Consider the following 25,872-nt stretch of genomic DNA (forward strand, 5'->3'; position numbering starts at 1 on the left):
TGGTTTATTCGTGGGATTCTTGCTAGGCCTTTGGATAATATTTTGTGGCCTTTTGTTCAAGAAGACTTGGAGATATGCCTATTTCAGCCAACTAGAGCCATTATAAAATTATTAGAGGTGAAGTTATAATTTAGAGATTATAATATGTGGGCAAATGGTTTTACATTTTGTGATCTTTCGTTTGTCCCTTCTGCGCGCCCAAGATGATGTGCACTAGCAGTCAGTGATGGTAACTAAATATTAGGTGAAGCGATATCAATGTCAGCATCAGTGTCATCTGAGCAGCAGCAGCCAGTTGTGGACGATGAGAGAGCTGATTCGGAGCTCGTGGCTAGCTGTTCTTGCTTGGTGCACACGTCCAAAGTTGGGGAGAAACTTGGCAGTTTGTTGCCCCGAAGCTTGGGCACATGTGCGGCTTGTGTTTTTGTCTTGCTCTTGGCTCTTGCCAATTGCCATGCTGGTTGCTTGCATCGCAGGTTGCAGCAGTTCTCGATCCTTGATGAATTCTTCTTCGTCGGCTTGTTCCTCAACAGGAACAGCAGCAGCAGCGCGACAGGAAGAGAAAGACCGAAGGAAAAAAAAAACGCATGTGTTTCTCCTGTGGCCTGTGCAAATGCCACTCCGGCAGAGTCGGAGACGAACGGGTGGTCAAACTGCTGCTAGAACCCCCATCATATCACCGATCATATCATCTTGTGCTCAAATTCTTCAGGCCAGGCAGATCCACTACCAGGAGAAAGATCCCCGCAGCAGCTGAAACCCCATCATGTTCGTCGACATCGATCACATCATCTTGGCCGATCTGATCAGTTTCGCGCTACAGGACACACACGAGATCAAATTCAGGTCGTCCACAACCATGTTAAAGTACTTTCTCAAGGTATAAAATTATGCCGTCCCAGAAATTCAGAACCGGCAGTCAATCTGACAATACACCTTAACAGATATAGAATTCAATTTGAAAACTAACTCTATCCATCATCTCCAAAGACATAATTGACACGTAAAGATAACAAATTCAAATTAGTAGGAGATATCCGAATAACCACACAGGACAAATTCCTATATAAATAAATACCCCCCATCTATCTCCATCTCCATCACGCCTCCACCTCCATCTCCTCACGCCTCCATCTCCATCTCCTGACGCCTCCATCTCCTGACGCCTCCATCTCAACATGGAGCAGAACCATACACCTGACGCACAACACAAGGAGCATGCCCCACCTGCGCGACTTGATCCAATTACACCTGCGCCATCCTATCCAGTAAGTTCAATCTTGCCTGCAACTACAGTTTATGATCAGTTTATCAATACAACATGACATGGAAAAAATTATATTTGTCCTAATTTTTTAATCAGATCCATTCATCCCAGGGAAACAATGAGGTACAGACCATCTATAATGGTAACTTGGAGGATAACACTGATTACGAATCAGATTATGAAGACCCTATCGTTACCTTTATTGAGGACCCATTCACCTATCCACCCAAGATTGGAAGGAAGCCAGTAAAATTTTTTTCTGCTCTTTTTGTTGCCATCATCATATTTTAAACCGTTATGATTTAATTAATCACAATTTTTAGGTGTCAAAGGCCTATGGTGACATAATGGCCAAATTACACGCCATGGATACCCGGGAATACAGGGACTACAACTACCTAAAAACTGCACAGGATTCAATCTGTCAGCAAGTGAAAGAAATTACTAGCGCCTTTCACACAATTCAACGTTCACTGATTGACATTAAGTGCTACAACCAGGTAGGTTCTGATGAATTTTGAATCCTAAATGTGAGTTTGACTTGCCTACTCACAACCTTCTAGCCTGAAGAGCAGATCAACGAATTAGGATTGACACAACAGAATGTACCACAAGGGCGACTGATTTCAAGCACAGCCGGGGAGGCACCTAGGCCAATTGATGAAAAAGTAAGTAAGTTCTATGAGCATGATACTAAACCAGGTCCCTATGATAGCACAAAAAGGAGGCGAGGCGAGTGGGATAAACCTGATGTAAAGAAAGGTAATATGAAGTGTTTCCAATCTATAAAGTATGACATTAATTTATATCGGTAGCTGATACTATGTGATGATGTGATTGCAGAGTTCAGCTGTTTCATGGATGAATTTCTTCAAGTTATGAATATGAACAGAGGCAATGATGATGATATCATTATCAAAATAAAGGGTATTGTATTAACAAGAAAGGAGATTCACACTTTGACTATAAAGTATGACTACGACTCTTTCAACAAATGTTTAGATGACAAGGTCTGTCCTTAAACATTGTTCTTACTGTCCTGATCAATTAATGGTTCTGATGCTTCTGTATTATATTGCTCTATGTCAGTTGGCACCTCCAGCTGCAATAAAATAACGATGCATCAAAACTGTAATTAGTAATTAGATAGGCAAGCTCATACAGATAATTATTGTATCATGCAGATAGTAGATGCACGCATACATGACATGCGGGGGAAGATCCCGGACGACAAACGGATGTTCACCAATGTTTACCTGGAGACCACGCACATGCCTGCAAGGTTCCAGTACACACAGAGACATGAGGCTGAGATATGTGAAGAAGAAACAATGCACAGGCGCGCAGTTGCATTTAAATACGTCAGTCATGAAATGGTACGACATAGTTACTTAACTGCTAGTCAATACTATCATGCGTTCACTACTGACTACAACATTTGTAGGTATTTCTCCCAATGCGTGTGCAGACACACTGGTTCTTGGTGGTAGTGAACGCTTATTTGCGAACTGTACAAGTATTGAACTCAGACAAACAATTCGTTGGAAAAATAGTGCAACAAGTCAGGAATATGGTGAGGTTTAAGTATGCTCTGTACTGTTCCATTTTGATTGCACATTCTGAAATAACACATTATATGAAATAGGTTGAAGGCTTGCACTGTTATTTGGAGATAATTCAAAACGACGAGAAGGAGGACTACCATCGGTGGAAGGATTTTAATGTCAAGACCTGGGACATCGACATGCTGGGTGGATTACCGCAACAGAAGGACAGGACATCATCCGGCCTATTCATGCTAAAGTACATGGAGCACTAGAATGGTTATAGACTACAAAAAGGCTTCACACAGAACCTTATTGATGAGTTCAGATCTAAGCTTGCAGCTATACTGGTGAACTCGGTCTTCAATGAGGAGCAGACTATGAAGGGATCCCCTGAGATCTAGTTCGACTCTTACAATTTAAAAAGTTATCTTCAGTTTTAGTTCCTACAATTTAAGTGTACTGCTCATTTTTTTGATGAAACAAGCGTACTGCTCGTTAGCGCAAACAAGTCTGCAAACAAAGAATTCATGAAACACACATTAAGCATCCTGACCTTGTCCCTAGGGTTGGGGGGACGTGCAGGAGGGTCACAAAACACACAGATTTAGCAATGCGGCGGGGGCGGGGAGGGGAGGGGTGCGTACTTGGCCTTGCCCGTGGAGTCCTGGACGCTGGCGCGGAGCCGCCTGAGGTCGTCTGCCTGGTCGGCGCCGGAGGCAGAGGTACTGCTGCTGCTTGGGGTCGGGTTCCCAGGCGAGCGAGTCGAGGGAGACCGACGCGAGCCCTTCCCTGGCGTGCGCGGGTGCGGTGCGAGGGGGCGAGGGGGCGGTGTAGGGGCCGGCGCGCTGCGGGGCGACGGGGCGGCGCGCTGCGGGGCGACGGGGGCGGCGCGCTGCGGTGCGCGGGTGCGGTGCGAGGGGGCGAGGGGGCGGTGGAGGGGCCGGCGTGATGCGGTGCGAGGGGGCCGGCGTGATGCGGGGCGACGGGGACGGCGCGGTGCAAGCGCCGACGGGGGCGGCGCGATGCGGGGTGAGGGCGGAATGAGTCGGGCGGAAGGGATCTAGGGTTCGTAGAGGCATTAGGTGCTGTTGGGCCGGGCCGTTTCTCAAATTCGGCCTAGGGCGAAATTCACTAACAACTATATTATTGCATATAACACCATCTATAATATAAAAAGGAAAATAGTTTGTGACAATTTAAGTTTCATATTTCAAGAATAATGATATACTTTGTTTCAATTTTAAACTTACATGAAAACTTTATTGATGACCTTATAGTTTGTGTCATAATTTAAAAAACAATAATATAGTTTCATAATCCATGTAGTTTGTGTCATTATGTTTGTGTTCGATGAAGGCGCTTGCTTTGTGACTTGTGGTCTTCAAGAGTACATGTATGGCCATGTAGGGGAACATGGTACATAGACAATTGCATGGCAAGTCAAATGGGCTAACAAGAGGCTACTGATCTAATCTCACTTTTGGTGGTGGTATTGCGTACTACCTACAATGCCATGTAGAGGAATATGGGACATAGGCAAATGAATAATAGGCCAAAGGTGCCAAACAGTTATGACTGACATAGTGACCTGTTAAGTACCTCTCGGGATCAAATGTGGTACATGACACCTTGGAAAACCTATATAGAAACTTAAGCTCATAATTTTTAAATTACATTAATTTACAAAAAATGATAACATTCAAAAAAATTTCTAATGATTTTTTGTATACAAAATTATTGAGTGTTTATATACTAAAGTAACGATAAATATTGCAAAATAAAAAAAGTTAAAAAAAATGGCGACTTGAAAAAATTCGTCAAGGAGATCGAACCCATGCACTTTTAAGCCAAAACCCACTGCCTAATCCACTAGAATACTAGAGTACATTAATTACATGTGCATTAATATATTTATTTGTACCCTTCGCCGACTGGTTCACGCTATATTTATTTGTACGAAAGGGCCTGGCCTCCATCCGTTGAAAGCTCATCCACCGGCTGGTTCACGCTAATTACACGCTATATTTAAATTACGAAAGGGCCTGGCCTTCATCCGTTGATAGCTCACAATGTAAACTAATTAATGATAAGATACGGGCCGATCAGCGAGGATATCACGTGAGGATATTTAAACTAAGTCTTCACGTGAGGATATCACATCACCTAATTTAAACTAACTCTTCATGACGTGACATAATATAAACAATCTTGGTTCCCATGAACTCACACGGGCAACAATCTTGGTTCACACGGACTCACACAGACAACAATCTTGGTTCACACGGACATCTCTAACCTTCTCTACCTAGTCAATCTTGCAGCAGCCAGGAAGAGTAGAAGGCAGCTGCAGCGGCAGCAAGGCAGCAGGCAGCTGCAGTTTACTATCTTCCTTCACATCAGACAACTCAGCCACCATGGATGTGGACGGAGCTACTTCTTCGGTGCCACCCATCAATCCAGACACACAAGAGCAGGACCATACACCACCTGCGCAAGAGAAGGAGCATGCACCACCTGCGCTAATTGTTCCCGTAACATCTCTCCCATTCAATCCCGTAAGTTCAATCTCATCTGCAACGATAAAGTTTATGATTAGTTTTATCAATACGACATGACATGTAAAAAAACTGAACAGGACCAGATTCGTTCAACCAATTTTGAGCCACCAAGGCAGATCAAGAAGCAACCAAGCTCTACAAGCCGTGTAAGTCTTCTTGCCTGCTATGAAAAACAACTTAGAAGAAGGAACTAGTGCTACGCGAGGGTAATGATTAAACAAGAGCAAAGAGATCATACATGTAGGTGCATAGTGACATTCTGATTGCACAAAAAGTTGGCACAGAGACATATTATTCATGCAAAAATGATAATATTCACATAATTGCAGCTTTATTCACATATATGTATAGACATACTGTGTGTGTTCTTCAGCGGAGGGTGCCATACTTTTCTTCTTTTAGCAAAGATAATCATATACTGCTGATCACTGTCGTCGGCGCAAAGATAATCGAACCAGTTATCTTGCCCCAACTTTTCTTCTTTTAGCATGGCGGTAGGTGGCTGGGTGGAATCGATAACTTCCCAGACCTTTAAATAAATTTCGAGTAGTGAGGACCAAAATTAATCTGATGTATGATCCAATTACCAAACACATGATGAAGTAGGTAGTGCATTCAACAGAAAACACAAACCTGTATTAGGCCATGCTCGTTTGAAGTAGCTCGGCCACGTTTGAAGGTGCCTTCCTTATTACCGGGTTTAATGCTTTTCTCTTGCTCCTGAGATTACTGAACACATTAGCCTGATGCATGCACAAGCACGCGTGTATATAAGCAGGTCAAGATGGGAACACAGTAAGTTGTACATGAGTCAGTTGTGTCGGTGTTATGTACTGTTACCTGCGTCTCGTAGTTCCAAATGGAAATGATCTCTCCGTGACTGATCAAAATCCTGTTTTAAGTGGGGAAAAACAAATTGCATGGATCACACAAGTGCCTGCAGTTAAATATGCCTACCTCATTTTTGGCACTTTGACCTAAAACACACTGTTAGATTTAGATTGTACCATGTATGTGCTGTGTTTATTGCGTAAATGGGCCATGTACAGCAGGCCCAGGCCGGTCCATCTCTATGCGTCGGTCCATCTCTAGGCAGTAGACATTAGAACAAAAAACCTCCTATACTTTCTTTTTCCAATACATTTGTTGAGCCAATTAATCAGATTGAGGAAAACAGGGGAGTTATTATAAGCTAAGTGGGGGAAATCAGAATATAATTTTAAAGGAGTATGTTACCCGGCAGTGATGATCAAAACCATCTACACATTAATATTAAATCAACACCTACAAAGGAAATAGCAGACTATTAATACGTTTATTGAAAAAAAAAAGATCTACACCAATTACAAGAAACATACCTGACCTTCACATAAGCTACAGAAAAACATCCCTAATTATTATTTTCCTTCAGGGTACATGTAAATGCTCGCAGAAATTACTAGTAGAGATTATAAGCGTGTTGAACCAAGAACAAAAGGATGCTGTTGAGAAAGTAGGATTTGGTTCTTTACTTAAGCTTAAGGACATAGATATTCGACGCGAGCTATGCAAGGAGATTGCGGACAGTTTCGACTTAGACAAAGAAGAATTCAACATTCAAGAAAACAAGGTGAAAATATCCATCAAAGATGTTGATCATATACTAGGCCTTCCATCCCAAGGCGATGAAATAAAGGAGCCTCCAAAGAAACATGTACCTGGTCTGTTTGACAAGTACACATGGAATGATTCTACTAAAATTCATTCATCGGAGTTGAGGGAATATTTAAGCAAGAACAAAACCTATGGTGATGACTTTATTCGCATATTTGTGCTGTACACCATTGGTTTCTACTTGTGCCCAACACTACAGCCATACGTCAAATCAGATTATCTTGGGCTCGTTGAAGAAATTGATAATATCAAGAACCTGAACTGGAGCAGCCTGGTTCTTAATTTCTTGATCAGAAGCATACGGGAATACAGGGAGGTAAAGGCAGCTAATCTTAAAGGAAATCTAGTTCTTTTGCAGGTATGTACATTGCATATATTGAACAAAGCTTCATGACACTATGTTTATATTCACAGCAAAAACAACTATAATTTTTTTAACTACAGGTCTGGTACTGGGAGAAGGTGTCTATGTCTCATATTTACCCTAGTTTAGAACAGCCTGGAGGGGACAAACCACTTATGCAATATTGGGACGAAAAGAGAGCCAAAGAACGATGCAAACTAGCACGCAACCATCATTTTGGGGAAGGGAAGGTAAAAATATATCAGAGATCAGTAACCATCTCATTACTTTTTAGAAACCCCAGCAGCTACTAACAAAATCCTTCTTTCTATTCTATGTCAGATTGTCCATGACATTACAAGACATAAACATAACAACTCATGCTCAATCCCTCAATGCCACACAACATCAGAACAACCGGACAAGGGACAAGCTGATAGCAATCACAAAATTATGCAGGAACTTCAAGAGTTCATTACCAATCAGTACAGGTTACTATCAAATCAAATTGATGACAGGTTCAATGCACTTAACAAGCGGTTCGATAATATAATACAAGAACAACGGGTAAGTCTGTTACCATATTATTTGGCATACCTTCATTTAGTTCCGAGCTCAACTACCATAATTTGCAGCCGTTGCTAACTTGCAGGAATCAAGGGCAGTGGTACAACATACAAATGTCATGCTTGAGGCGACAGACACACATATAGGCAAGCCTGAAATCAACATAAAGGAGGATAAGGCACAACCAAAGCAAAAAACTACAGCAAGGAATCCATCGAATCGTCAAAAAAAACCCATCCAACAAACAAACATCCAGTATGAGTACAATATTGGCACAAAACGTCATCGACCCAACAAGAACAAGGAAAAGGAAGAGATCCCAGATGTTGCGATGCCTGATGAACCACTATCAACTGATAGCACGTCAAATGGTACTACTCCGTCCGAATTTCTTTACCAATACATAGAAGATATTATTCATCTAACTATTATGCGCAGAGTATTTGATCAATGCAGATGAGTTGTCCACTGTCCAGTACATCAATTCAACATCACAGGATAAAGTTTTGGTTGATATTGGTTTTTACACAGCAACAAAGAAGGATCTAGAGTGCCTTCTCAACAGTGAAATGTTCCTGAACGATTCGGTTAGTATATCTCTACATAAAAATGTTCCTATTTCAACAATACAATCTAAAGAAGTTTAACTTGCAAGTGAAGGTTATGAATGCTTACATCCGAATACTAAAAGCACAACCTAGTATCAACGAAAGGGAAGATGGATATGCCTATCTAGAGACAACTTACAATGCCAACATGATATGTGGGGATACCATCGCTTCATTGCGAAATAAAGAAGAAGGCAACTTCCGTTTATATCGGACATTAACTTATCTCAACAATGACATGGTACAGCTTGCATCCTGTTACATCTATAAATAGTTGATTTGGCGCAGGCAAACATCTAATGAAATAAGTTTTTTAGGTCTTCTTTCCAATCAACATTAAAGATTGTCATTGGTATTTGGTGGTCATCAATGGTCGTAAGGGTGTCGTTTAGGTACTTGACTCCAAGGGGACTGCCACTCGCCGGCCACAACTACATCAACTGGTGATACACTAATAATAAGGTACCGACTTATACATGATTACCTCAACCACTGATGCTTCTATTGAACTCAGTTGCAAGGGTTGCAAAACCGTATGACACGTCTTGAAGACCTGCAATTGATCAAAGAACATAGGTGGAAGGACACCCAAGTCAAACAATGGCCAGTCATTGAATGCATCAAAAAGACAATCCAGACTGACAAGTACAAGCACATCAACACCTGTCAATATACTCGGGTTCCCATAATTACTACTTCCTAACTTGTGTAAATACCAAATAAACTCGCAGTGCATCGTGTGGACTATTCACGGTTAAATTCATGGAGCTTTGGACCGGAAACAAATTATCTTCCTTATTCACACAGGTAAGTTGAACAACACAAATTCTGCAACCCAATCTATGCCCATCTTACATTAAAGCTAACAGGCATTTGTATTTGTTATGTGCAGAAGGATATGACTAATTTCAGGCTCAAGCTAGCTGTCACATTGGTTAACTATGCGTGGAACAAAGTGAAGGGAAGTCCAGGATACAAAGCTACCGATGCTGAGGAGACATACACGATGGAAGACAATGAAAAATAGATCACATTCCATTTTTTCCGTGATTTAGTAGCATAATTTTTAATATATTGCTAGATCCTTTATTGACTTAGTGTTGGATACTGCCAATGTTCATAGTTCATGCCTAATGACTCATAAGTTGTTATACAGTGAGGACATTACAGAAGAGGCAATGGAGGCCACATAAAAGAAAGTGCAAAGATATCATTACGGCAACTTGTAAAAAAAAATTCCATCTAGTATACATTACAGAAGAGGCTATGGTGTATTTTTTAATAAAAATTATGGTATGAATAAATTGCAGTTGCTAATCTTTAGAATGATGAAGCTACTTAAGCACTACCAACAAATTGAATTTCGACATGGCATATTTCACAAGGTTTAAAGTATCACAGTTCAGTTTGATCCCTCAATTCGATCAAAAGTCAATACAAGGCAGCCTGCCAAACTGATAAACAAAGCACAATGCCAATCCAGTTTATAAAGGAAATAAGTCTGCCATGCCTCAAAACTGAAACTCGAGCTTCAATTGAGAAGAAACATACCAAAAATCAGCCCAATGTGTAGCTCCCCAGTGGATCAGAAAAACCACAAAAGCACCTGCACACCAAAAGGTGCTTGATTATGATTCAGTAAAGGGAGTGTACATTTGCTGATGAGTTTTTTGAGAAATTATTAGAGGACAGAAAGGAGGCTTACGCATGGAGCAGCAACGAGTGTTGGGGCAACCTGCCGGCAAAGTGGCTCATGAAGCCTGAGGCTCATGAAGCCGCCCGCCGCGTAGTCGCCGCCGCCCGCCTCGTAGTCGCCGCCGCCCACCTCGAAGTCGCCGGCGGCCGCCGCGTAGTCGCCGCCGACCGTTGCAGTCGCCGCCGCTTAGTCGCCGCCGCCGCCCCATTTCAACCCTAGGTACCGTGGAGCAGCAGCGCGGCGTGCATCTCCTGAACCGCGGAGTCGCCGCCGCCCGGCGCGGAGTCGCCGCCCCCCCCCTCCCGCCGCGGGGGAGTCGGCGCGGCCGCCCGGCGCGGGGGAGTCGGCGCGGCTGCCCGGCGCGGGGGAGTCGGCGCCGCCGCCCCGCTCCTCAACCCTAGATGAGCCTGCGACCGGCGACCGATTGGAAATGAAGAGGCCAAGACGCAACCTATGCCTAATTGGAAATGAGGATGAATAAAAATAAATAAGATTAAAATTAATAAAGATTTCATTTCATCTATTACATCATTGCCATTTTACATCTTTCCAAAAATACCCTTATACTACCTATACAACTCATGCATACTACATATACTGCAGCTTAAGGTTTTAGTAGTATACAATTAATCTCAACCGTTGGATCCTTACATACGAGTCCTTTTCGAACAGTAGTATAGGGTAGTATTGTCCACCGTAAAGGAGCTCTTTTTTTAATGGCAAGTCTGCAATAACAATATGGAATGGAAGACCAACATATAAAACAACTGTTAGCCATTTTCCTAATTTCTTCATGGAACCAGGTGTAACTTGTCGGTTGGAGGCGCCAATCCTAAGTTTTTTCGAACAAAATTTGTAGAGTATATACATGAGGTGGTTCCAATGTTCCATTGCTATACGATTAAACTTGATTCGCACGCTTAACTACTAGCCTACGTCTACTACTCCCTCCATCCATTTATTGGCGTCATTTTACTCTCTTGCGCGATGACCAAGGGACGGTTGAAGCAGGACCGATTATCATTTAATCGCTGTTGGTAGACAACTCGATATTAGTCCCGGTTGGTAGGGTGCAAATCTTCCGAAAATCCATCCAGGATAAACCAATCGAGACAAGGGGGGTCTTTTATCCCGGGTTACTCAACCGGGACCAAAGACCCCCTTTTATCTCGGTTGGTATTTATCCCGGTTGGTAATACCAACCGAGATAAAACGGGTCACCACGCCAGGCGCTCGAAATATACGCGTGCGCGCTGCGTGGGATTCGAACCCACGACCTCCAGCCTCGCGCGTAGCTTCCTTGCCATCCCACCTATACAACACATTTGACTATATAGGGGATGCAATCCTTTTGTATTAACTCGTGGGGACCCTTTTATCCTAGTTGGAAACACCAACCGGGATAAAAGACCCCCTTTTATCCCGGTTGGTATTACAAACCGGGATAAAAGGGTTCGAGGGATTTACTCCTCTTTCAGCTACCCCGTTGGTCCAACTGGGATAAAAGACCCCCTTTTATCTCGGTTGGTATTACAAACCGGGATAAAAGGGTTCAAGGGATTTACTCCTCTTTCAGCTACCCTGTTCGGGACCCTTTTATCCCGGTTTGAAACACCAACCGGGATAAAAGACCGGGATAAAAGGCCCTCGACCCTTTTATCTCGGTTGGTGTTACCCTTTTATCCCAGTTGGTATTTCAAACTGGGATAAAAGGCCTCTCAGGGTCTTTTTTTCCACTAGCCTTTGCAACCGGGATAAAAGGTCCCGGTTGGTGAGCCCCCCGCCAGTGACCGAGCTTTAGTCCCGGTTGGTGAACCTTTTGTCCCGCGTCAACTTTAAACCGTGATAAAATGGGGCGCATGGAAAGTGAGTTCTCTACTAGTGCGTTTTGTACTAAATGCACCGTGGGCTGTTGGGTTTCCAAGTAATCTCTCCGCTAACACCGCTCAAAATGGCATTATTGCGCGTCCGCGGCCAGCACGCACGCTTGCCATCCGCGGCCCTTCCGTTTTCCATTTTGCCGCGTGAAAATTGCCGAGATCATCTCCTTATTTGCCGCTGTCATCCTTGAAGTCAGCTTCACTGGGGTATACACGGCGTGAGGTTCCGTAGACTTCAGTGATGTCCATCTGGGAGTCCGACACCTCAGTCTCACCTGCAAAAGTATCCATCACAAACTGCACCTCGCATGTTGGCCATGGGGTCTTCATCTTTGTTGGTAGAATTTGGTGCCCAGTTGACACCACGCACGTAATGGATCTCATCGTTGTCGTCTTGGCGTTCCATCGCATGCAGGCATGCAGCAGTGTGGCGGTGTGGAGCCACTCGGCGTTGCGGCAACGTGGATCGACTCAGCGGCGCGGAGGCGTGGTGTGCTGGACACTTTCACGAAGGCTAATGGGAGGGAATGGAGGCGTTATTTGAAGCAATGGGAGGACGGCGCCGCATCAATTGCCACATTTTGTATGAGGAGCCGCGAGCGCCTAGGGACGAGGTTCGTAGCTTAAACGACGCCGACTCTTGGAAAACTTTTTTTTTGCTCAGATGACTCCGATAAATGGACCGAGGGAGTATTTCCTAATATCAGAGTTGTTACCCGAATGTGAAATAATTGTGCAATTAAACTTCATCCAAATCCACATAAAAATTACAAACTTACCATAAATTGACCTTGGTTCTTATGTGGAAGAGGTTTGCGGCAAGGGACCCCTATCCCCTTATCTCTTTCTGTTGGTCGCCGATGTCCTCCAGAAAATGGCCAAGCAAGATCCTAGGATCCCACACTCGGCTGCCCCAGGCCAATCATGCCCCGTTTTGCAGTATGCAAATGACATGCTCATCCTTCTCAGGGCGGACGTGGCTAGGCTGTCGGCGCTGAAGGAAGTGCTCGACGTATTCTCTCTAGCTACCGAGCTGCACATCAATTATCACAAAAGCACCATGGTGCCAATGGGTGTGCCGGCTGCGATCAGCACTGCTCGCCCAGTTGAGTTTAGCCTCTTCTCGTTTTTGTTTACCTGCAGAGTCCTTGGTGGAAGGAATATATGATCTGAGAAAAATGAAGCGATTTGTGCTAAATTGACATGCCAGTTTACTAGTCCTTGATACTTGCACATGTGTTCTTTATATGTTGAAGTGCATGGTATTTGTTCTTTATGTGCGTGAGAAAAAAATTGAGTATATTGTGTAACATAGGAGTTGCATGGTGTGAATCATTTTAGCCGTCTTCTCATTTTGAGTATGTTGGTGCTGGTCGAGAAGGATTAAGCTTATATGTAATAGCACGTGCCTGATATCCCTGAGGATCATGGAGTAATATTATGCTACTTTGGATAATATCTTGATAATATATGCATACAGCTGCTCTGTTTCCCGCCGTTGCTATGTTCTCTGTCCAGCAAATAGCTCCAGCAGCGCCTGCCCAAATAGCTCCAGCAAATAGCACCAGCAGGAGCAAATTACTCTGCGAGCAATTTCCAAATAGCACAGGGGCTTTCTTCCCCGGCAGGATTCACATGTACTAGGAAATTCCCCACGGACCTTTCTTCCCTGGGGTTAATTTATTCCTGCTGCCAAACTAGCCCTTATAGTCGTCTGTCTCTCCAAAGTCCAAAGAAGTTGCTAAATTAGGCCTTGATTCGAGTGGTGCTACGTCTTCATGCTCAAGGGTAAAGCTCAACAAAAGGAAGCATCTTTTTTTTTTCTAAACAAAACTGCATATATCAGTGCATCTTTTGTTGTTACTGGATGGCCTGGATCAGTGCATGATATGAGAGTGTTCAGTGATGCACTTAAGAAAATATGGTGACAAGTTTCCACATTCTCCTACAGGTATAATAATTTATCTTCGTTTGTACAAATATGTTGTCTATTTCAGTTACCTAACAAGTTTATATTTATTTGTAGGCAAGTTTTACCTTGTTGACTCGGGGTATCCTAACCATCCCGGTTACCTAGCACCGTACAAGGGTACGAAATATCATCTATCGGAGTTTTGTAATGGCCCAATGCCGAAAGGTATGGAAGCAACATTTAATTACGCACATTCGTCCCTTACAAATGTGATAGACAGGTCCTTTGGAATATAATGATGAAGTGGAGAATATTGTTGGGTATACCTAGTTTCCAAATGCACAAACAAAGCAAAATTATTGTAGCGTGCATGATAATTCACAACTTCATTAGAGAGAACGGTATTGCCGATAGGGAATTTGATTTGTGCGATCAAGATGAAAATTTTACTCCAATAGATCAGCCATCAAATTCTGAACAACATGAGACGGAGACACAAGAAAGGGATGAAGACAATAATATAAATGCATTCCGAGATGAACTAGCTCGTGCCATGTACAACAGATCTTAGCTAGTGATTTGAGTGTTGTAAGAATAATGTACTTTTTCTTTAATTTCGTGGTTAATGGACATGGTAATAAACGATGGATATTTTGCATCAATTATGGATATTTTAACCGGAGAGAAAAAGAGAGGAAGGGAGCTCCTGCATGCAAAGAACGGGCCAGGGGGCTCGTGCATGCGACTGCATGCATGCATGCGCAACAAGCGAAAGGGGCAAGGGGGCAAGCAAACCAGCGAGCATGCACGGGAGAGGGGCAGCGCGCGGAAACTGAGGGAGGGGCAGCAGGGTAAAAGGAACAATTTTCACATCAAAGTGTTAAACTTTAACTCCTCACCTAAACATCGTGCTTGCTAAAATTTATCCCATTTGTTTGAAGGAGCCCGTTCCTCCCAAACAAGACTTAACTCTGTGGGCAATTTTCAAATAACACAGGGGGTTTCTTCCCCAGCTAGCAAATTCCCCAATGGGATTCACATCTAGGAAATTCCCTACCGGACTTTCTTCCGTGGGGTTAATTTATTCCTGCTGCCAAACTAGCCCTTGTAGTCGTCTGTCTCTCCAAAGTCCAAAGAAGTTGCTAAATTAGGCCTTGATTCGAGTGGTGCTACGCCAAGGGCAAAGCTCAACCAAAAGGAAGCATCCTTTTTTGTAAACAAAACTGTATATATCATGTTGTGCTATGAATCTTACAAATCCTAGATTCGACACTTCTCGTTGTTTAACCGCGATTAACTTTGAGTGTGTTTTGACTTGGCTGAACCATGCATGCATGCATCTGGATTATTACTGCTCCTGTTTACACAAGCATTTCAGTTCATCAGCTGATGACTCGCTGCAAAAATGGTGCAGGGCCTGCTGCAGTACTTCCGGCTGCTGGAGGACTGCCTGGACCTCATCCGCGACCGCGAGTCCCGGGGCAACTTCACCTACGCCGCCGTCCTCCGCACCCGCGTCGACGGCTTCTGGTCCGCGCCGCTCCACCTCGACGACCTCCTCCACGCCGCCAACACCACCGCAAACGACGACGCCTACTACGCCGTCCCGAAGGGCTCCCGCTTCGGCAGCCTCAACGACCGCCTGGGCTTCGGCGGCCGGCGCGCCACGGAGGCCGCGCTCTCCCGACTCTCCATGCTCCCTCGCCTCGCCGCCGCGGGGTACCACGGCCTCAACTCCGAGGCCGCGTTCCGCACGCAGCTCGATGTGGCCGGCGTCGTGGGCCGCGAGCGCCGCCTCCCGTTCTGCGTCCTCAGCGACCGCGTCTACACATTCCCGCCCGTGGCGGGGTACTGCGTCCCCGTGGCGTCGCTGGCGAGCTAGCCCCGGCCCGCTCAGCGGTGCCAAGTGCCGGTCGTGCCGCGGCGCGGAGCGTCGACGCGCTGGAGACTGGGTGGAGCTGGATCGAGCACCGGAACGGGACGGCCGTGGAGCTCTGTGACACGTCCGGGCCATGGATAATATTAACATATCATGCTTGTTTGCAGGAAATTCAAGGGTGGATGGTTAGTGTTGGTCTTGGTCGGCACCTAATCAGGCATCATATCGGTCTTTGGTGTACGTTGGCTGTTGCCCCATCACACCAACATCGATCTCATCTCGATCGATCTGACATGCGTCCCCATCTTGCTTCCTTTCTGCTCAGTTTACGCCTCCTCGATCGATCGATCCTATTTTGTCCAAAGCATGGTTTGGGTACTTGGTAGTGAGCAGCGCACATTAGGAGCATTTGGGTTTCTTGGAAGCTACGGCGCATGGTGGCACACCAACAGAACAAAAACCATTCTTCGATCAGCGTTCTAGGTTGGACTGACTTGGGGATGGTGGATCGATCTCAGGCAACAAGGACAATTGAGGGAGCTGGCCACTCAGTGGCCATGGCTGCTCATTTGCCAGCAGCCCAACCGAAACGAGTACTAAGCGGCTGCGTGAAGCAACCCCACTTCTTCCCTCGCGGTCCTTCAGTTGCATGACATTTCGTCTCCATCCAGGTCATGTTACCTGTCCTTCCGGTGACATGACATTGTGTGCGCCCCGAACAATGATCTGGATCCTCAGCTCGACGAGGGGCCCGGCCGGCAGGACGATGGTGCACGGCGGGCGTGTTCCGGCTCAATGCCGTCGCCACAGCACGGTTCAATTGGACGCCGGCGCCGGCGCCGGCGCCGACCGCGCAGCTCGTGCTCCGTCGCGCCGCTAGCTCGCGCATATGGACGGGTTCAGTAAATGACCGTGGCTATCAGCAGGGTACCAGCGCCTCGGCTCACAAGCCACGAGTAAACGAATTCGGCGCATTCGATTTCTTTCGATAGGTCGGTAACCGACCGATAGATACATAGGAGGAAGCCGCCGCTTCGCCGCTCCTGCACACCTGACCTCTCGCCGCCTCCGCCGCCGCCTCTCCTTGCCGGTCGTGGGTCTCCAGCGTAAAGTAGGATGAAGTAGGATGAAGTCAAGTATACTACCATTTAACCTTCAATGTTGTCTGTTTTTTTTGCAATTCTTTCCTAAGTAAACAACTTACTTCGGCTGTGCATTGCTAATCCTTCCCTTGGTCGCAGTACAGAAGCAAGTTTAATTTGAACATCTTCCATCTAGTTCATTTTTATTTATTTATTTATTGCAGGAAGAGGAAGGATATGGAATAATGAGTCACGGCTGCCAATAGTACTTCATCCTACTTGTCGTGCTTTCTTCTAAATGGTCAAAACTGAAGAAAGGCTTCTGTCCTGATCTCTCGTCAACAAAACTGAAGGAGCTATTTTGTGTTGTGGCCTAGGAAGCATCTATATATCTTATGGTCTTTACTTTCATGCTCTATGAACGGATAAGTTAGTTGTATCAAGTCTATCGTGTGCTCTGTATGGTCGTCAAAAACAAGTTCGTCGTGTGTCCTGCTGTTTTAAGTACAATCTTTAAGTTTGCTTGTGTTTAATTTACCACGCACGAATACCAGAGACTGCTTTGTGATCGTTCCTGGATGGATCGTCTTGTACCCTCTACTATATGCCGCTGCTGTTGCATCATGCATTGCAACAAGAATTGCTGTTGTTGCTGGCTCGAAGCTACTCCAAGTCTTGGGGTTGATCTGTAATAGAAATGGATAGGGAATTGGTGAAAACATATTTAGATAAGCACCAGTCAGCACACACAATACAAGTAAAAACTCGGAAAGGTACAAAAATTAGTGAAAGTGGCTAAATGTCATAGTTACTGACTTAGGTGCAATTACAAACACATGTCATAGTTACTGACTACTTAGGTAGGATTCTCAATGCATATGCTCTGTAAATAATTACATATCATTACTCACCTAAGGATTACTGTTGAGTAAACCTATCACAGAGCTGCTTATTGTAAAATGCTAAAGCACTAGGAATTCTGCTTCTGACCAAATCAGGGATGATTCACTATTTCTAAATGGAAGTCAGATACTTAAAAAAAAACTTTTGCCTGCAGTAATACTAACATCGTATGAACAGGGTACTCATCCATAAGATGAAGTTTGACAGACTAGGATTATAACATAAAGGTTACTAAAACTGACACGTGCATAATTACTAACACCAATACTGGAAATCAAGGGCATGTTTCAATGTTGGCCCCAATTGGCCAAGGCAAAGCATGGGCAATTTGGCAGCTGATTTGGCTGCCCCCATTTGGCCAGTCTTCGCGGCAAAAATAAATTGCAGAAGTCCGGTCAAGCCAAATCGGCACCATCATGCAAACATTGCTGATACCCACGGCCAATGGCCAAATTTTGGCCAGGCCACTTGGGTTGGCATCCAAACATGCTCCAAATAATGCACAACCATGAAGGCCACTTGACTAGCAATCAGAGGATAAACAATAGACTATAACCTTTTGCTGCTGGACAAAAACTAATATTTCATAACAGGAATTTAGGAATATCAATATTGGCACTGCTCTGCATCAAATTAGGCAGCATATAACACATAATAATCTGTAACTGTTTAGAACACAATAAGAAGGCGAGGGTGAAAAATTGACATTTAATTTACGATTGGGGGGGGGGGGGGGTAAAGGAGAAAGATATATCTACTTCACCATGCTCTGGTTGGTGTAGCTACATTCAAGGAATTCATATCTAAGAAAAATCAGTTGTACCCACAGCAAAGTAGAAAAGGACGAGTCTACCGACAGATATTTTTGCCTGTACCCAGGACAAAAAAAAAAGATCAGGCATACACAGATCTTCGAACTACTGTCTACAGTTTTTTAATACTATGAAGAACTACTCTGGAAGCTCTACCCAAAAGAAGATGTGTGCAATAAGCATTTACTTACCAACATTCTCGCAGTCTTAAAATCATATATCATGGGATGTGAGTCACATGTTGAACCTTCCAAAACCAGTGAAATGAGTATACTTATTTTAAGTACCTGTCAGTTAGTACCAGTACCATGATGACCCCTTTCATTCGCACTGCATCATTCATTGGATACTTATTTTAATATAGAGCCAATTATTTTGATGAAGATGGAAAAAAAGATCCAAAAGCCTAAAGCATCAATAAAACAGCGGCTGAGGTGGGCACCTATATTTCAGGGAACAATATTTGCAGAGCTACGGGGAGAACCACGACAATACTAATTTAAATGGTGTTTCTTTGCAGTGTCCTTTTCTGAGATCCAACATAAGCATGCTAAGTGAGTTTTGTTCTGAGATGGACACTGAATAAACTACATATGTGGAACAGGTGGTACCTTGATGCTATGAAACCCTGGTAACTTTCGAAATTAGCTTGTGATGGCGAGCTGCTTCATGAAAATCTTTACACAGGAAAAAGAAACAATGTGAAAGGAATTCTCAATCTGAATTAGCCATAGCTGGTGTCGATTTGTTCGGCGCGCGCCACACCCTTGGATATTTCAGCGGTGACAATGGTGCAAATCACTGGATTTTGGCAAGGGGAAGAGCAAGCATCCTTTCACCACCAGAGACTTCAGTGTTAAAAATTCATCATCATAGGCAGTACAGTTGGTGTCTAGTTCTAGAAGAAATTAGAGACTGCATTTCACCACTTGTTTCTGCTAAGCATGCTAAATTTAAACAAAATCAAAATGCATCAAACCTGATATGCATGTCTCTCAAAGGTTGAAGCTTGGAATAAAAATCATCCGATTAGTGCCCTCGAATCATAGCCCTGAAGATTGAGGCTTCGTATAAAAAGCATCCCATTAGTGCCTTGGTCTGGATTTCAGCTTGGCTGCACTGTTAATTCAGAATAAACAATATTACCGCAGCTAGATGACCTTGATAGGCCTTTCTTCTTCATCTTCTTTCTCCATTTTACTTCCTAAACAGTGTTGGCTTGACCTAATTGGATGGAAAAAGCCGGTGCATGTATGTGCACGTTGTGTTGTTGGAGATGAATGAACAGGGAGGAACAACAAGAACTCACAGTACATGCCGACCATCAAGGTAGCAGCATGTCGTGAAGCTGAAAGCCGGAACGGGTGGGTACTCGCGCCGCCGTCCAGTCTGCAAGCCGGACCTTGACGGGCATCACTGCAAGCCGGAGGCCGGTGGCCGGCGATAGCCGGATCCCCTAGAGCACCAGAGGTGGTGGTCGGCGGCGAGCAAAGGGATTGGACGCGGTGAGTGGTCCGGAGTCTGGCGGCGTCAAGCAGACATGTGGGCCTTCGACTAATTGGACCTAATGCCAAACATAACAGCTCACAGGCCCAATTGGCGCAACAGGCCCACCTACTCCTTTCTTCTTCCTTGCCTCAACGCCGCCAACTCCGGCGTACTCGTTTCGACGGCAAGATGCCCGGCGAGGAGGAGGAGAACGCCGCCGAGCTCAAGATCGGCGAAGGTTCGCTCTCCTTCTCATATCTCTCTCTCTCAAGCTTTCCCCCCTTGCTTATGCCTCCCGAAACACCCAATCCCGGGCGGCTAGGGTTTCGTCAGGTAAAGCTTATCGCCGCCGCGATGCGGAACTGACTGACCCCTTTGCCATGATTGCGGCGGCGCAGAGTTCCTGAAGGCCAAGTGCCTGATGAACTGCGAGGTGGCGATCATCCTGGAGCACAAGTACGAGCAGATCCAGCAGCACGCGTCGGAGTCGGACCCGTCGTCGCAGGTGTCGCAGGTGTTCGAGAAGTCGCTGCAGTACGTGAAGCGCTTCAGCCGCTACAAGAACCCCGACGCCGTGCGCCAGGTCCGCGAGACGCTCAGCCGCTACGGCCTCGCCGAGTTCGAGCTCTGCACGCTCGGCAACCTCTGCCCGGACACCAGCGGCGAGGCCACCGCGCTCGTACCATCCCTCAAGTCCGGGGGGAGGTTCGTCGGTGACGCCGGCAACGAGAAGATTGAGAAGATGCTCAACGACCTCTCCCTCATCAAGAAGTTCGAGTAGAGAGTGCCATGGGCGTGCCTTGTTCAGTTCTTCAGTTTCCCTAGCTGTGTGAGACTTCTCTTATCAGGCAACGATGGTAGTAGGATTTCCTACCGATCATCAATGTTACAGTCAACTTCATCTGCCACGATCCTGAATTCCTGATGTATGCTTATCCAAGTTAAGAGCCCAATTGATCTTTGTTTGTAATTCTGCATGAAAAGCCTGAAATTGAGCTGATGAGTATTCCTTTGATGATGGATGCTTGGCTCGGTTTCCAGTTCTTTGGACTTGTCATCCAGTAGCAGTGCAGTGTTATTAAATGTTGGTAACTTGGTATAAACATGAAGCTCAGCGGCAATCCACTCCAAGCAAAGCCTTGGAGGATTCTTGATATAACTATCTCACTTTTAGTTGGAAATCCAAGCTGAGCCTGATTTCTGAACCACATCCGTGGTGCTTACCACAGCCCAGAATGCAAGAACCTCACATCTTATTATATGCAGTCCCTGGCTATGAGACTTAGAGGCTTTCGAGGTGCAGATAGCTTTTCACATTATCTTGATCTGTTCTGGCAAGAGCCCTGATCATGGTATATTAAGGGAACTCTGTTATTTTCATATGTTTATGAATATAATTGTATTTTGTTCATAATTCTGTCCAAAAAGGCCTCCATTCAGGTAATTGAACTGAAGAGCAAGCCTCTGAAGAATGCCCCCAGGTAAAGAGAACAGTTGGTTTTCTGTTCCGTGATGCAACCTATATTACGGAATATACCATGCATGTGAATATGAATAGAACATCCTGCAATTCAAGCAGGCAAACTGAGCCTGATTCTGAACTTCACTTCACAATGATTTCAAGACATCTGTGACACTACAGTAACTGCACAGCAGAGACACCAAGAGGCACACATCTTCCCTCACATCTCCTTCCTCACAGCCCTCTTTGCCAACAAACCCAACTCGTTTATAGATCTGTCAGGGGGAGGGGGCGTCGTGTCCAGTACCGCCGGCGAGGCTTCGATGGCCGGCCTTTTCGAAGGAGAAGAGGATGGCTGTTCCGGCAGGCCATCCGGCCGGTCTCTTCGAAGGAGAAGAGGATGGCTGTCCTGGCCTTCTTGAAGTAGAAGAGGACGAGATGTCGAAGGAGAAGAGTATGAGTAGCATCTCCAACTTCTTCAAGGACAACAGATCTGCGTAATTTCTTTGTCTTCCATCTCGATCAAAAAATACTTTCGTTGATTCTGTCTTTCGTTGATTCTGCTTCAGGCGAATTGTACGCTTGGCTTCCGTGCGACTCATTCCGCACCTGCCTCGGTTTATCCGCAGACGGGACGCCTATCCGCAGATGGGCCGCCTGCCTATCCGCAGACGGGCTGCCTGCGCAGGCCGCGCCTGCCTGTGGTTTCTCATGTGCCGAAGGAGCCCACGTTGCTCATGACTAAGGCTCGCGTCGTCCTCGCTGCTCCTGCTCCGTTGGTTCGAGTAAGTGTGCCCGTCCCATATAAAAGCTCTTGACTGTTAGTACCGAAAACCCTAACTCCTACTGTTTACTTCCTTCTAGCCGCCGCATCTGAAAACCGGAGTAGAGACGCCGTCCGAGTGCCGAGGAGCCCGAGGAGCCCGGGAATTGGTGCTGGGTGGGCGGAGTAGAGGTGAAGTGTCGCCACCGTTCGAGCTGCCGCCGGATCTGTGAGTTTTATGTCTCCAGCCTCATAGATAGGTGCTGGTGGGTGCTTGTAGGTTAGAGCGTCCGGATATGTAGGTTTCCTGTGAGTAAGAATCTTCTCCAGCCTCATAGATGGGTGCTGGTGGGTGCTGGTAGGTTAGAGCATCTTAGTCAATACGCAATAACTGTTAGCTAACAGTTTGTATACCTGTAAGTGTGAAACCCTAACTCCTACTGTTTATTTCCTTCCAGCTGCCGCCTCGTGAAAACCTAGGCGGAGTAGAGGTGAAGTGCCACCAACGTCTAAGCAGCCGCTGCGGTCGGTGCCATTTGTCTCATGGCTCAATTACCATTGGAACCTGGTTTGTCTTTTTTCTGTTTAGATTAGTCAATTATATAGCAACCAATTTAATCTAGTTTTTATTTTTTTTCAGCTAAGCCATACATTGCGTATGATGAGCATGTTCTTGATCCAGCACCTAACGGGGATCGTGTATTATTTGCTGATTATGGTGGAATCACTTGGGATCATTTCAGATACAGCCAGCAATTGGCCTTTGATATTGATCATAATACATTGTCAGGAGGTATGCCAACTCTTCCTGGAGAGCGGGGCAGAGATCCTTTTTATCTAGCTGCTGAGATAACTCAGAAGGCAAGTAGATCTTTAATCATGCTTTTAAGGAAGATTGAACTAGAAGGTAATTGTGTTGAACTTCTTGATCATACCAAAGTCCGTGTCTATGAGAACGGATAGGTAAGGCTGTCACGCGCCTGTTTTCTGACAAATCAAGATTTAAGTGATGCAGAAATTGAGAATCATCTAAGGCTTAATTATAGGGCAGCAGTGGATATGATTTTTATGTTGTTTGATGTCAATGGCAATGGGCAGTATTGGCTACCACCAGATATGGATCACCTACTTGGATTGATGTGGAATAATTTTGGGGATCGGGGAATTTATGCCATACATGCTGCTCTTGTACCTATGGTTTTGTATCCCCACTTGTTTAAGGAACTGCACGATTTCATTTCAGCTAAGATTAGGGATTCGGAATACCATGACATCTGTGTTGCACTAGTTGCTAATGCTCCTGATTGAAGATGTGAAGTTCATAATAATGACCTCCTTTGTGAAATATATTTTTTTAGACAAGGTTTGAATTATGTTGTTCCATACAACTACCCAAATCAACTTCATATCAGACGTGATCAACTAGCTGCTCTTCAGGAAGTTAGTTTGATAAATTAGAATGCATCGAGGCTAACACAGCGTGAGATTGATATTATTAATGGCCATAAGCTTTTGAAGTTCATGAGAAATCGGTTGGCTCACTGTATGGAAGCTATACAAGCCGGCTATACGACTTGGAATCAGCAGTTTCAGTATGATTTCTCAGCTATCAGTAGTGAGACGGTAACTAGAGTGAAATTTCCTCTAGTTCTGGCTCAAATTCAGATTAATCTTCATCATATAGGGCATGATTTGGAGGGACTTGGGTTGGATAACTTGTTTGGGAGAACTGGATAACTTGTTCTAAATGTCCTCTCAGGTAACTTGTGATTATGAGCTATGCAATTTCTATGTTGTGTATGCTGTGTGCTAGTGCGGAGGACTGGAGTTAGCAAGGTGGAGTGGCTTGTTAGCTTTTTGGCCTTCTACGAGACACTCTATTTAACCCCCTGTGGGACTATGTAACCCGTAATTGGTAGTAGTCTTTTTTATTATAGCCACTTTTTTCAATGCAAATATAGTCATAAGCACAAAAGCTTTTGGTATGTCATATCTCTCGGCTGAATGTTTGGTCTTTATTAATTATACTACTTTCTGCATGTATATGCTAATAATTAGCCTTGCTCACTATTGAGAAGAGGGAGGGGAGCACCTCTATTTATAGGCGCTCATGATCATTGTAGTGTTGCCATGTGGCAACTTCCACTCTCTTCAATACAAAATATCCTAACTCTAGAACCCTCATCATCCTTATCTAGTTTCTAATATTTCTACCATGCTAAAATATCTAGTTCTAGAGTATTCTACACTTCACCATGAAGCATGACAATTATGGCTCATGCATTCTCTCTAATTTTCTAGAACCTTCCTACCTTGCCACGATCTTATCCATATACATGGTAAAGTTAGTCTCTTTGGATCTTCACAATCTTCTAGAATGTTGTAAGTATGCATTGCATATTTCAACACTCACCCCATACACGCACTGTATTAAACTAGTTGCATGCAGCAAAAGACTTGTTGGATCATATATTTATTTCGTGTTTGACTCTGTAGCAGCTACGAGCTCCCAACCCGCACCCCGTGCCATTCCAGCGACATTGTGGCGTTAGTGGCCAGGACACCCAAAAAAGGTATGCAACTATTTTCATTCCTAGCCAATAAATAAGATGAAGTGTGTAGGATCGGTATACAATTGTTCATTCCAGTAGTAGTAGTTTATTCTTTTTGTCATGGATCAATGAAAGTAGCTAGAGTAGTCAGTCAATAAATAGGGTGGGAAAATAAATATTCCTGGTGGATGGCATAACCAACCGCCAGCACAAAATTTCTCTGCGCTAGCGCGTGGTTATGCCAACCGCCAGCATGGAATTTCATTGTGCTGGCGCGTGGTTATGCCACCCGACAGCACAAAGACCCACCGTGCTGGCGGGTGGTTATATCACCCGCCAGCACAGAGAGCCATTGTGCAGGCAAGACCTCTTTGCTGGCGGGCAAGCACCTGCCAGCATATACCGCTATTTTTTCTGGTTCAAAGTTCCTGGCGGGTGTGCCGCCCGCTAGCACAGTGACCATTTACCCGCTAGTACAAATGTTTTCTGGAGTAGTGGTTACTGCATCAACTTGTTGATATATGGACGAGATAACACTCTATGACAGGTCAGCACCTTTTCCAGTGTCAATGGAACCAAAGTATGGTGGAGGCTTGTTGTTATCAGTGGTGGCCGTGGCGCACGTGGTGGTGACTGTGGAAGTTAGTTATCATGTGAAGCTACGATTTGAGATTAGTAGAGGCAAGGAAGAAGCTGGGTGTGGGGTTAGTAGGCATGCCAGGCCATCGTGATGGGCAGGATGTTCAAGGTAGCTGCGAAGGTATCAGCCTTGTACGTGCTGTATCTGATAACGCTGCGATCCACGTACCTCGCCGGTTTCAAGAGCAACTTCAGAGAAGGTATCTGATTTCATGTTGATCCTTGCAAGTTTGGATATAGGAAATCTCATGTTTGTTAGCT

The 25,872-nt window shown here is 44.9% G+C and overlaps 2 protein-coding genes across 3 annotated transcripts in view; both read left to right on the forward strand.

Moving 5' to 3' along the window:
* Positions 1 to 21,245, forward strand: part of LOC117838869 (DNA-directed RNA polymerase II subunit 4) — a 43,555-nt gene extending 22,310 nt beyond the window's left edge. Inside the window, exons 1-2 of one of the 2 annotated variants that reach the window (XM_034719059.2) lie at positions 20,274 to 20,433; positions 20,594 to 21,245. In XM_034719059.2, the coding sequence (XP_034574950.1) occupies positions 20,385 to 20,433; positions 20,594 to 20,976 (432 nt within the window). In that variant the 5' untranslated portion in view covers positions 20,274 to 20,384 and the 3' untranslated portion in view covers positions 20,977 to 21,245. Of the gene's footprint in view, positions 1 to 20,273; positions 20,434 to 20,593 lie in introns of those variants that run through there. The other variant, XM_072292469.1, reaches the window with a different exon arrangement.
* LOC117838798 (uncharacterized) lies at positions 6,658 to 9,759 on the forward strand. The gene is made up of 10 exons (XM_034718972.2): positions 6,658 to 7,383; positions 7,470 to 7,619; positions 7,711 to 7,935; positions 8,021 to 8,306; positions 8,374 to 8,522; positions 8,596 to 8,784; positions 8,861 to 8,986; positions 9,058 to 9,188; positions 9,275 to 9,350; positions 9,436 to 9,759. The coding sequence occupies exons 2-7, from the start codon at positions 7,494 to 7,496 to the stop codon at positions 8,933 to 8,935; spliced, it is 1,050 nt and encodes a 349-aa protein (XP_034574863.2). The 5' UTR covers positions 6,658 to 7,383; positions 7,470 to 7,493; the 3' UTR covers positions 8,936 to 8,986; positions 9,058 to 9,188; positions 9,275 to 9,350; positions 9,436 to 9,759.
* Positions 21,246 to 25,872: the final 4,627 nt, after the last annotated feature.

The sequence above is a fragment of the Setaria viridis genome, chromosome 1 (assembly GCF_005286985.2).
Source record: "Setaria viridis chromosome 1, Setaria_viridis_v4.0, whole genome shotgun sequence".
Classification (NCBI taxonomy): domain Eukaryota; kingdom Viridiplantae; phylum Streptophyta; class Magnoliopsida; order Poales; family Poaceae; genus Setaria; species Setaria viridis.

What these genes read in the sequence shown, in the direction of transcription:
- LOC117838798 (XM_034718972.2), top strand. Translation starts at nt 7,494, where the DNA reads ATGTCTCATATTTACCCTAGTTTAGAACAGCCTGGAGGGGACAAACCA. An exon ending in ATCATTTTGGGGAAGGGAAG is followed by an intron (nt 7,620 to 7,710) that starts GTAAAAATATAT and finishes ATTCTATGTCAG; the next exon opens with ATTGTCCATGACATTACAAG. An exon ending in ATATAATACAAGAACAACGG is followed by an intron (nt 7,936 to 8,020) that starts GTAAGTCTGTTA and finishes GCTAACTTGCAG; the next exon opens with GAATCAAGGGCAGTGGTACA.